General features: G+C 40.5%; 1 protein-coding gene and 1 pseudogene across 1 annotated transcript; both read right to left on the minus strand.

Moving 5' to 3' along the window:
* Positions 1–354: 354 nt before the first annotated feature.
* LOC143131517 (patched domain-containing protein 3-like) lies at positions 355–4,755 on the minus strand. Its single transcript, XM_076291164.1, has 4 exons — positions 4,036–4,755; positions 3,674–3,795; positions 3,084–3,229; positions 355–2,003 (listed from the first exon to the last, which is right to left on the minus strand). The coding sequence occupies exons 1-4, from the start codon at positions 4,753–4,755 to the stop codon at positions 355–357; spliced, it is 2,637 nt and encodes an 878-aa protein (XP_076147279.1).
* Positions 4,756–5,584: 829 nt separating this feature from the next.
* Positions 5,585–8,064, minus strand: LOC143131518 (patched domain-containing protein 3-like; annotated as a pseudogene).
* Between the last annotated feature and the right edge of the window lie 4,666 nt (positions 8,065–12,730).

Genomic DNA, 12,730 nt, shown 5'->3' on the forward strand with positions numbered 1-12,730 from the left:
TGATTTAGCCCTAACTGACAGAAATCTGCAGGAATGACAATCAGAGAACAAGCCCCATTGTAACATTTTTATCTCTACAAGGATTAGACAGATAACCCTTTATTAAGACACATACAGTAGAGGTCATCAGTCATAAACATTTTTGTGAAGTATTTACAGACATTTCAGTTTTGCTTAATTATACTCTCGTCAACACTACATTACATATCAATAAGAATACAGGAAAGTTATCCACTGTAATATGTAGTGACACAATGCATACCATACACTGATTTTTCTACACCATATGAAACACTTAAATATTCCAAGAATGTGTGCTGTAGGCAGTAAGGAGAGATATCCCTGATCAATTTGTTATGTGCTTATTGTGTACACACATTGCTTATTTTCTGTCTCAAATACTTTATTCTCATAAATGATGGCCTTCTGGTCTAATTTAACATTATACTCAAAATCATAAGATTTCTTGTCTTTGTTATTGCAGTTGAAAGAAAACATGGTCAAGAACACGGGAATAAACATCAGGCCATGAACCAACCCAAGAACCATGACTAGGAACATTATCTTGAATAGGGTCCGGTAAATGTAGTTCTTTGAAGTGGCCAAAGCGATCACCCCTATTATGGTGGATAGGGCACCTTGTAAAACAGGATAGCCCAGGTGAAAGACTGCGTCAATGGCTTTCTCATCGGCCGACGGTTTCTCACTGGACACAAACGCATAGGAGATGTGAGCGGAGAAGTCCACGGTGAAGCCGACGCACACAACCAGGATAATCATGGATATGGTGTCCAGGTTGACATCCCATAATGCCATGAAGCCTGTCACCCCGGTGATGACTGAACCAATGGAGAGGGTCACCCAGAGAGAGCACACTGGGTTTGGGATCAGGACAAGAGACACCATGAGCATCACTACAGCTGTAAACCCGATGCTCTGGATGGTACTACTTTCCAAGATGTCATACTGGTCATAGAAGATGAACGCAGGATGGAAAACCAATATGTCTGCGACGGTGCACTTCTTAGCCATCTCCCTGAGCTCGTTAAACATCTTGATCTCCATTGTAGCATTGGTAATGTCCACTGTCTGGACGAAGAAGCGTGAGGCATAGATCTTCCCATCTGTTATGTTCACATCGAGGCTGAGCTCGGGTGCAAATGAGAAAAACGTCGACAGGTTGGACATGAAGATAGTCTGGTTGTTCAAGCTGAAGTGCATGAGCCAGGAAAACTCCTCGTAGATGTCGAGCCACGACATGCGGACATCCTCACTGACGAAGCTCAACTCTGTGAACCTGTTCACACAGGACCTCAGGGCCGCCCGGTCCTTCTCCTCCCAGTATGGGTACTCCCCTCCCACCGTCACCATGACGGTTGGTCCATACCTGGAAAAGTACCTCCTCTCGTCTGCGTAGTACTCGTTCACATAGGAGTCATCTGCAGCCAGATTGCTCATGTTGATTCCTTCCTGAACCTGGAAGCAGCCGTAGACAGCCAGGGTCGCATAACCCACATAGAGCAGCACTACACCTAATTTTGACCACCGTTTGGTCAGGAAGGGGCCATAGTGCCTCTTGAAGAAGCTGTTGATGGGCTGCTCCCTCTCAGAGCCCTGTTTGGCATTGTAGTGACCCCCCACGCAGCAGAGAGAGTAACACCTGGAGCTGTCCTCGGGCGTCTCACTCGGGATCTGCACACAGGTCAGCCAGTGGGCATTTCTGCGTTCTCTCCTGCCGTTGAGAGCCAAGAAGGCTCCGAAGAAGGTGATGTTGTAGACGTAGCACAGAAAGATGGCGGTGCTGGTGTACAGGCAAAAGTACTGGACGGATGGAAAGTCTGTCATGAGGCCGATGTAGAAGCCAAGGATGTCCGTCACAGTGGTTATGGTGATGGACATGGCTGCTTCTTTGTAGGTGTCCGCCATGCGCTTCTCAACGGGGTCTTTGACGTTGGTCTGCTGCCAGTTTGAGACCATTATGAACATGTCATCAACACCAATCCCTACAAAATAGAAATGAGAGAATAAAATTATATTTTATTGTAAATGTGAAATAGCTTTTCAGACACTGAGGGAATACGTTCAAATATTGTACACTGTGAAGTGTGGATTCCAGCTCCATCACCTTTGGCTCTGATAAGAAAACCAAACAAAAAAGGTTTTACTTTTTTTTATTCAGTAGCTCCTGTGACCTATGGAATTCTATGTCAGTTTGTTCTACTTTGTGCATAACTTTACCATATGATTTGATTGGCACATGATCTCCGGGAGCCTCATTTTATATACACTTCATTCTGAGGAGTAAAAGGACTGCTGAACTAATGCCTAAATTTATTGACAGCCTGTCTTTCTCACACTAGCAAGTGAGTGAAAATAATTTGCATAAATTGAATAAAGACTTTAGCATTATCAGCCAACCATAAAGCCAAAAGCGATTAACAGGCTCCAGTCAAAATTTGAAATTAGAAGCATGAGAATGTTTTTGACTTCAGTCCAAACTTCAAAGACTTCATAAGAAGACAGCTTCTTTAAAGTGTTCTGCAAAACACAGAATAGGATGTTCCTTTTTAACATTGTCTTGCGTGTACAGTTATACATAGAAAGTCAGGAAATGTGACAAAGAATGACATTAAAGGTCCACTCTGTGATTCTGAATTGTATTAAATTCAAGTACAAGTATAAGTATATATACTCTTTTGATCCCGTGAGGAATCCGTGAGTTAGTGAAACACACTCAGCACACAGTGAGGTGAAGCACACATTAATCCCGGCGCCTGCAACAACAGCGGCGCTTGGGGAGCAATGAGGGGCTCAAGGGCACTTCAGCCGTGCCTACTGGTCGGGGTTCAAACCGGCAACCCTCCGGTTACAAGTCCGAAGCGCTAACCAGTAGGCCACGGCTGCCCCCTAAATTCAGTATGTTACTCTCATTACTAACACTAGCTGCTTGTTTTAAATTCGTTCAAGGTAATCCAAAAACATTATTTGTCTTAACTATTGATATTATAGTGGCAGTCTTCAGTGTTTGCACGCAGGTTGGAGAAGTGATAAATGGAAACTATTGCAAATGTCAAACGTCTTACCCAGTATGAGGAAAGGAGCATTAACAACGGTTATGACGAAGGGGACCCCAATGTAGAGCATGAGGCCGAAACTGGAGATCACGGCCAGTCCAGCAGAGAGCACCCCAACAAAGGCCACCCACACCTTATTCCTCACATTGTCAAATCTGCAACAAAACACGCAACACAGGTGGGAAAAAATAAGTATGATGCATTTTGTGCAGCTGCATAGCAAATGTGCCTTGTTTCTATGACGTATGGATACGTCACAGAACGTGATACAAGCTATTCCACGGTCACTGACTAATTTCCTCTGACCTTGAATCATGTATGCAGATATATGTGTGAATGGCATCGCTACTTTATCGATCTATATGGACTCCTTTATAAAGAACTGTGTCATTACTAATTAACATAAATGTCACACTATCCACCCCGGTTGTTGTTCCAGGGAAGAAAATGGGTCACATGAAAATGGAAATGTGAAGAGTATTATGCAGCATTATGATTACTTGACCTTTCAACCGTGCTGGAAAATTACACTGGTGAAATCTATTCTCACTTTGGATTTGTGATAGTCTGAGATAGAAACAAGCACACTGTTTTCTCACCTTAAGCAGGAGATGACAGAGAAGGAGATGACTAGTGAATAAGTGATGGAAAACAGAGGTATGCCATCTGGTGTGTGCTTTTCAAACTCCTCTTGCCTGGACAAGGAAGTGAATAGAGACACCTATGGAAAAAGAAACACTGATGAAATACGTGTCTGAAATAAAATGTTCTGGTTGGACTTTCCTTCTGATCAGAAATTCTCTGATAAGCAAGCTCATTTGAAATCTGCATGATTCTAATAACTTTAAGTATTGAATATTGATTACTCTAGTAAATAAAAAAGCAGCATCATGCACAGAATAGCTATTAATGACATCACATTTATGTTTAATTCCATTCCAACTTCACTAAAATCCCATACCTTAATTTCATCATAGCTGTGTTCAGATAGCATTAACCTTTGGAACTGCTTCAGCCACAAATTAGAGTTTCCAACATCTTCTAAGAAGTAGAACAGTCTTACAGCCTGGGCACTCTGAATCAGGCCCTCTGATAGGTTCACTCCCCCAACTGTAAACCCAAGAAATTCCGGTCTGCCTTTAAGTTCATGCAGTGGAAAATTGATCTTCGTATGCTCAATTTTCTGGGGGTCATAATCAATGATGTTTAATATGACATCTGGTATACACTTGTCTTTCATTTTGGCACACAGGTTTTCATATCTGAAATGCCTGTCATTTGAAGACACAGAGATATTTTTCACTTTGCTGTCCAGATTAATGATATCTTGAAATGCGGCCTCTGTAAATATGTTGCTGTCGTTTATTGATGATAAGATGACTGACGCATAATTCCCCTCAGTGTACAGCCTCTGGACAGAGAACATGGAGTCATCGTGTGGAAAGTTGTCTCTGACAAATCTCCTGGCCTCCTTTGACCATCCACTAGTGGGTGTGAATTGCCGTTCGATGTCGTTGTCCTCATGGTCCTCCAGAAAGTAAAATCCTCCTCCAAGACCGGCTGAGACAAGCAAAGGAATGATCATGAAACAAACGGGGTGCGCTCCAACCAGATACCCAAGCTTTTCAAACAGTAAAGCAAGAGGTTTCTGGACACAGTCTGTTCGATAGCCCGTCGTCATGTCTCAAAAGTCTGGAAAGTGTCAATCCATGTGTCCTTAACGCTTTCAGGTAAGGCATAGTTGAGCATTTACGGTTGGTGTTTTATTTATGTGTCCCAACATGTCCCCTTGGTCCTCCCACCAGTTCTTTATCACCACACAGAAAATGAATCAGGAAAATGAACACGAACCAGGAGAGGGGAAAGACTTAATACGTAACTCAGTATGAAAACACAGAGATTTTATTCAGATTTCCCAGATGTCAAACAATGTTTATTTACACATTTTGATATTGCTGTCTCCCATTTTCCATAGCAGAGGAGATAAAAAAGAAAACGAAAGCATAGGCAACTGAAATTGTATGTATGAAGGGCTTTGATTAGGCACATTGGGAAAAGGGGCTACAATAAGCAAATATTGAGTTTGTTGGGTCAGGTGCAGTTCTGCGGTGCTGAACTTTATCAGCTGCTGTGCCTCAGGCTGGTGTTGTTAAGGATTTCAATACACCACATACCTGCACTATCAGGAACACGTGCTGGTGACTTTGGGGCCAACCTAACGTGACGTGATTCTTTTCAGCAGCTGTGTTTACCATACACCCACGTTAAACTCAAAACAAATCTGTTGTATTCAGAACAGTATAATACATATAGATTAACTGACAAAACTGTTCTATATCCACAGAATTGAGCACACATGATCTTGCATAATGAGGAAGACCAATAAAAGGCAAAGAAATGTTGAGTAGGAAAGTTTCTCTGTTAACATAGCACCAGATGAATTGCAGATACTATAGTGGTAAGTAAGGACTGTTTAATATGGGTCAGGCCATGGCTTATTTTTAAGTGGGTCAAGCCAGCATTTCTGTGTCCCCGTCATACCTGATGAAACAGCCTGAAGTTATCAGAAGAGGGAGAATTTACAAATATGAGCAGGTTAAGAAAAATAAATGTTCAATATTTTCACAAGGTAAAGGAGCATGAATTAAAAATAAAAATCAGGAACCAACATCATAAGGAATTTGCACTGATTACCGTATATATACATACAGTCACTTTGATCAGTTTGAAAAAAAAAAAAGAACAGTTAACCTTGTAAATTCTGGCTACTTGGTAAAGAAATCTGTCATGCAGGTCAGGTTGAGCTGTCCCATCAACTTCCAGACAGGTATCATCTCTCCCAAAAGACCAGTGTGATTAAAAAGAAAACTTTTCATTTTTGGTGAGAAGAAGCATCATTTATGATGCATTTCAGGACAGTCTGTGACCATGACATGTCTTGTCACTTGCTCTTTCTAGTAAAATGAATGTTGTTTTGACTATTTTATTTATTTTCACAGACTCTCATAGAACACTACAAAGACTTAATGGCAGCAACTGTAATTATCTAATACTGATAAAACATGTAAAACACAATATACTGTACAGTGATTTTGAGAGTAAGATTTGATTGTGAACCCATAAAACAAACAATGTATACATATTCATAAAATCAGTGTGAAACTGAAGGTTTGTTATCATGTCACACAGACAAGTGTTGCAATGCCATAACATAAGCAATGCATTATGGACAGTCAGGGTCTTGAGACCAGACCCTCTGAGATTTGTGTTTATTTAGCATAAACATTTGGGTTTGGTTTGTCATGATTGCACGGTTTACATATTGGTTATCATTATTCATAAATACATGGTTTTCATATATACCCTTATTGGCCATAATGGTAGGCCTTATATATGGAAGACCTTGTACTGGAGAAAACTCAGGAACATTTACTCCTGGATCTTTTTTACCAAGGTTGGAATGACACATAAACAGTGTCAGAAACACTGGGATGAAAACCAACCCATGGACTAATCCGAGGAGCATGACCAGGAACATAATTTTAAAAAAGGTTCTAAAGATGTAACTTTTTGAAGAGGAGAGAACCAACACTCCAATGATGGTAGAAAAAGCACCTTGTACCACAGGATACCCCAAGACAGACAGTGTTTCTATGGCTTTCTCATTAGCTGTGTGCTTCTTGCTGGAGACAAACGCGTAGGAGATGTGAGCAGAGAAGTCAACAGTGAAACCTACAGATATTACCAGAGTGATCATAGATATGGAATCGAGGTTAACATCCCATAATGCCATGAAACCTGTTACCCCGGTGATGACTGAACCAATAGAGAGGGTCACCCAGACTGCGCAGACTGGGTTTGGGATAAGTAGGAGGGAGATGGCTAACATGACTGCAGCTGTGATCCCAATGCTCAGGATGGTACCAATTACTATCACATTAAATTCATAGTAGATAAATACGGGATGGTACACAAATAGCTCAGCCTCTGTGCACAATTTTGCTGTTTCCCTGAGCTCATTGTACATCTTTTTCTCCGCATCAACAACATTCACTGTTTGTATAAAAAACCTAGAGGCCTGTATTTTATTACCGTTGATGTTGACGTCCTGTCTAAACTCAGGGTTGAGACTGAAGAAGGAGGACAAATTTGACATGAAAACCCTTTGATCATCCAGGCTGAATCTCTTCTCTTTTGCATACTTGTCATAAGACTCGAGCCACGACATGAAGAAATCCCCACCAACAAAACTAAGATTATTCAACCTATCCATGCAAAATTTAAGTTCTGACCTCTTGCTCTCATTCCAGTAAGGCAATTCCTCTTTGACCACCACCATAACATTTGGACCATAAGAGGAAAAGTATTTATCCTCATTATCATAATAGTCAATCACAAACGAATTATCATCTGCTAAATTTCTTAGATCAATACCCTGTTGAATTTGTGTGCAACCATATATCCCTGCTGCTAAATATCCCATGTAGAGCAGAATGACAAATATTTTAGTCCATTTGTTTGTCAGACAAGGGCCATAGAGTGCCTTGAAGAAGAACTTCACAGGATGTTCTTTTTCTGTCCCTGTTTCCATATCATAGTCTCCCCCTACACACCAGATCCTATACCATTCAGACCTGCCAGGGGGCATCTTATCAAGAATCTTCCTGCATGTCAGCCAGTGTCAGTTACTGCTTTCCCTCCTGCCATTAAGTGCCAGAAAAGCCCCAAAGAATGTGATATTGTAGATGTAGCACAATAAAACGGCGGTGCTCGTGTAGAGACAGAACGAGCGGACCGAAGGGAAATCATTCATGAGGCCAATGTAGAGGCCAATGATGTCCGTTAGGGTGGTTATGGTGATGGACATGGCTGCCTCTTTGTAGGTGTCCGCTATGCGCTTTTCAACGGGGTCTTTGACGTTGGTCTGCTGCCAGTTTGAGACCATTATGAACATGTCATCAACACCAATTCCTAAAAAAAGCAAAGACATTTGTTGTAAGTTTATGTTATGCATGGTTTAATTTATGATGGGTTCCATCACAATGGGATAAAACATGTTACTTGATGTTTTACTTTCAGTTCCCACGTTGACATATTCAGTAAACATTTTCAGAGTTGCAATAAAGTTCAAGGTAGTTTAACAGTAAAATGTTATCATTGCATCATGTGATATCATGGTATAGAGCCTTTTCCTAGCCTGGGTGCCATTCCGAACTTAGTCCCGGCCACAACATTTAAAGTTGGGAAGTTCGGTCTGGCATTGTTCCATTATGGTGGAAGTATGCTCGCCCTATATCAGGCGGACCAATCAAATCAGGCTTTACGATGATGGACAGGTGAGCAACAGCGCCTGGTCTATCACATCATCTGAGCACGCTTTGATTAGGCTTATGTTTGAAACAAAAACGCTGTGGCTAGAAGGATACATGGCTTTTAAGACCCCATATGGAAAATTCATATTATTTAATGAGCTTGTATCACTGAAAACGATTATTTCTGAAAACTTTGGCCAAAGTTGAGATGTGGGAAAACTTGTGGTTTCACTTTCATCAAGGTTCCCTCGTTCCCTCGACATCTCTGATTGACCACCTGTTCGAGGGATTTACGACAGCTTTTCCCAGCTGTTTAACATGTTTGTAGCATATCACTGTTCAACAGAATTATTTTTAAAAACGGAGGGGATATAGGAGAAGAAGGATGGTTCGTGTGTTTTCTTCCTACACCTCACGGTAAGCTATTTTGTTGCTCTGATTGGTTAAGTCTATCCAATTGAGTGCAGAGGCATTCCCCCCCTGTATCCGTTGAAACACGCCCCATAATTACGTCCCAATGGAGCAGTATCAGACTCATATTCTGACTAGAATTGAGTATGACTACGTCAGGCTAGCCTTTTCCTATAGAAATCAGGAGAAGCCACTGTGAGTTTTTTCTTTCTTTTTTTCTAGGTTTATCATTTGTGTGCACTTATACCTTCAAGTGGTCATGACAGGTTGAATGTGCGCTCCAAATGTCTGAATCTGAACCCCCCCAACAGTATGTTTGGTCACATTTTGTAATTTCCTAATATTAAGATAACATTTTGCTCAAGATTTATTAATTTTATGACCGCCACTAGCATAGCTAGTGTAGTGGTCATATAGGAGTTGTCAAGTTTTTTTGTTTTGTTCCGGCATCGATTTTTCATCGATCGAACAACCAACTCCCAACTCACTGAAACACTGGCTGTCATTCAACAACATTTTGTGGCTGCCATTCAACGAAATTTTGTGACTATCCCTCTCTTCCTTTCTTCAAAGCACATCTCAAGACCTTTTTGTTTAATGATCACTTCTCCTCCACACCCAACACATAGCTCTATAAACACTTAGCTTCTCTTTGTTGTATTGTTTTGTTTGTTTGTTTGTTTGTTGTATTTTCCTTCCCACTATGTAAAGTGACCTTGGGTTTGAGAAAGGTGCTATATAAATTAAACTTATTATTATCATTATTATTATTATTATTAAAGTTTATTAGATGTATCATATATTTTATATATATATATATATATATATATATATATATATATATATATATATATACAGTATACAGTGAATACAGTATATTAAAGTATCTAGCTGTGTGTTACATTTAGTGTGGGAGCTCTGTATGTGGCTGTCAGGGCAAAAAGTCTTCTTATTCCCTATTCCACTGCATGGTTGGATGGTCACCTGAAGCATATAGCACACACCCACACACCCACCCACACACACACACACACCCACACACATACACACACACTCTCTCTCTCTCTCTCTCACACACACACACACACACACATTCATATCACATTTCACAGAAGTCCACCACAGGGTCACTGATATCCCAGATGCAATGTGAGAAATGGATCTTCTGCTCACATGGGAGATATGTAGAGAGAAAGAAAGAAAGAAAGAAAGAAAGACAGAGTGAGTCTGACAATCCTATCTCAACAGCCATGACATCTGAAAATACAGTCAATACAGTTATTTTTAGAACAATTTCAATGTTATCCAGGCCAACATACCCATGCTCTTTTATGCCCATGGACAGATGGAAAGGAGGAGCAGGGGCATTTTACTACTGCTCATTAACAGCAGACCCAGGAGAGCAAGTTGAGCCATCACACCTCTAGTCCAGGAAAATCCAAGACTATCAATAGACTATCAAGACAGGCATCAACAGACAACATACACAGAGAGAAAGAACTATACTGAAACAATTGATACTGTGACAACACATGGCCAAATGATATATATTATACATGATAAAGGAATGCTAAGTGACTAGTGCTAGTGAGAGCATATCTGGTGACTCAAATCTCAACATTTATTAAGGTAGATGGTATCTCCATTTTAGTTACTTTAAAAAAAAGAAGCTATTTCATAAAGATGTGGTAAAGTTAACATGACAACCCCCAGAGTAGAGCCGGGTTCAAATATCATCTGATTCATCAATTTTCTAAATTGCTTAGGACAAATGCATCTGCTGAGCCAGGACTGAAAGCTAAAGTATAAATAATAGGCCTACTCACTTTAGATTAGGGGGCTGCAAAACAACATACATATGTTAGTTACTCTCTCATACACCATTTATTATGATCTTTCTAAATTATGAACTATATGTATATAAGATTTTATGGGGATTTTGGTATCTATATTTACTCAAGGCTTACCATTGTGTTATGTATACAATGTGTATTGAGTGACTTATAAACTACTATTTTATTAATGTTATGATAGTAAAGACTTAAAGGAGAATTCCTGTGTGATATTGACCTAAAGTGTGTTGAGACATGATACCGAGTGTGAACGTATGTCTCATAGCTCATCTCGGCTTGTCCCCTGCACTCAGAAATCTGGCGCTAGTTAGCCGATGCCAATGCCGATACCAACAGTTTTTCGATGGGGGTGCCTCGGGTATGACAGGTATGATAACATGCATTTCCACAGAATTATTTTTGGAATCTGATCCCTTATCATACCTGTTCATTCGTACTCGTCGCTCGACTTATCGTGACTAAATTCAAGATGGCAACGAACGGTAAACTTCCTGAAGGTACTGTCCGTTCTCAATGTCTCGTTTTAAATGTCAAGGCCCTCGGAAGTCTACCAATGAAGTATGGAGCTACTTTGAGCCTCGTAAATGGTGTAAAACAGTGATTTATTTGCATGGCTAGGCCGATGCCCGAGGCACCCCCATCGAAAAACTGTTGGTAGCATCGGCTAACTAGCGCCAGATTTCTGAGTGCAGGGGACAAGCCGAGATGAGCTATGAGACATACGTTCACACTCGGTATTACTCAATCTGAGTTTAGTAAAATTATAACTCAAACCGGCTCCTCAACATGTGCTTTGGATCCAATCCCTACTAGATTCCTCAAAAATGTATATGACATAGGTGCCAACTCTCACGCATTGGCCGTGAGACACACGCATTTGATTAGTTTCACACGCTCACACGCCACACCCCCGATTTCTCACGCTGAAGTGTCAACCCGGTCGGTCAGATGCCTGAAAAATGAGTTTAGCCTATCTATAGATCTACCTGTTGAGCCACGGTTATGCTTTCAGAGACGGTGAGAGGGTTCAAGAGCACCCCCTGTCTGTGGAATTTTCAAAATGTTCTCTCATTTGCGATGCTACTTCAGAAGCCATCCCAGGCGCATCCCCCCCGCATTTCCCCGGCTTCAGGTATGCTATGAGTATTATTGAGTATTTTTCACGCTGTGACAACCTGGTAGGTCAAATACCTGGCAGATGAGGTTCAACTAAACTAAACCTATACATATGATATCACACATCATGTGAACGTGCGGAATCTAAGCTTTCCAATGATATTAGCGCCAAGTTGCTGTGATAAATGGTTCGCGAGAGAATTAACATTGAACCGACGTGCAATTTAGGCTAATCATATTTGCATTTACCCATTACTCTCGGTTTAATATTTCACTAACCCTTCACACAACACGTGGAAACCCCTATTTCACAATAAACAGCAAACCTACCGAATACGAGGATATAAAGCATGCCTCTGTGCAATAAGTGGTTCCTGAGTAATCCGGTTTTGAAATTGCAACACATTTCTACATAGCCTCATTGGGGCGAAATTATAATGTATTCTAATGTAAACTATTTGTCAGTAGGCCTACATACATTTTTGTAAATTGCTCAGCCATAGATTATCCCACTATCATGGTTCTTATATTGTCAGGTTCCAGCCAATCCCATTACAGATACATTTATATATTTATATTGGCATGCTTCCTAGTGACATTAATACAAAAATATGAAGAAAATCAAATAACGAGACACAAATATTGATATAAAGCCTGACATAAGCCATATGCAAACATTCACATCATGCAGATATGGGTACATCCTGAAAAAGGAATAGCATGTAGGCTGTAGGCTATGGCCATTACAATGACCAATATATTATCTTAAATAAACTAGCTGAATAACACAGGTGACCACTTCTGCATAATTTCATGGAGTGCTGAAATGTACACACATTTTTAAACATTTCTGAACTGTGAAATGTAGCATATGTTTTTGTGGTTGTGAACTTATTACAATATCACTATAACTATTCCACCTGTGTGTGCATGGTTATAATTCTGAAGTGCAAAATAGCTTAGG

This window comes from Alosa pseudoharengus, unplaced genomic scaffold (genome assembly GCF_046254945.1).
Source record: "Alosa pseudoharengus isolate Yale_2024_CS ecotype anadromous, Long Island Sound unplaced genomic scaffold, YU_APseudo_1.1 YU_APseudo_1.1_scf_18, whole genome shotgun sequence".
Taxonomy (NCBI): domain Eukaryota; kingdom Metazoa; phylum Chordata; class Actinopteri; order Clupeiformes; family Clupeidae; genus Alosa; species Alosa pseudoharengus.

Bases quoted from the DNA above. Each gene is read 5' to 3' on its own strand.
- LOC143131517 (XM_076291164.1), bottom strand. From the start codon at position 4,755: ATGACGACGGGCTATCGAACAGACTGTGTCCAGAAACCTCTTGCTTTA. The intron at 3,796-4,035 runs GTATGGGATTTT...CTTTTTCCATAG, and splicing joins ACAGCTATGATGAAATTAAG to GTGTCTCTATTCACTTCCTT. The intron at 2,004-3,083 runs GTAAGACGTTTG...TCTATTTTGTAG, and splicing joins TGCTCCTTTCCTCATACTGG to GGATTGGTGTTGATGACATG.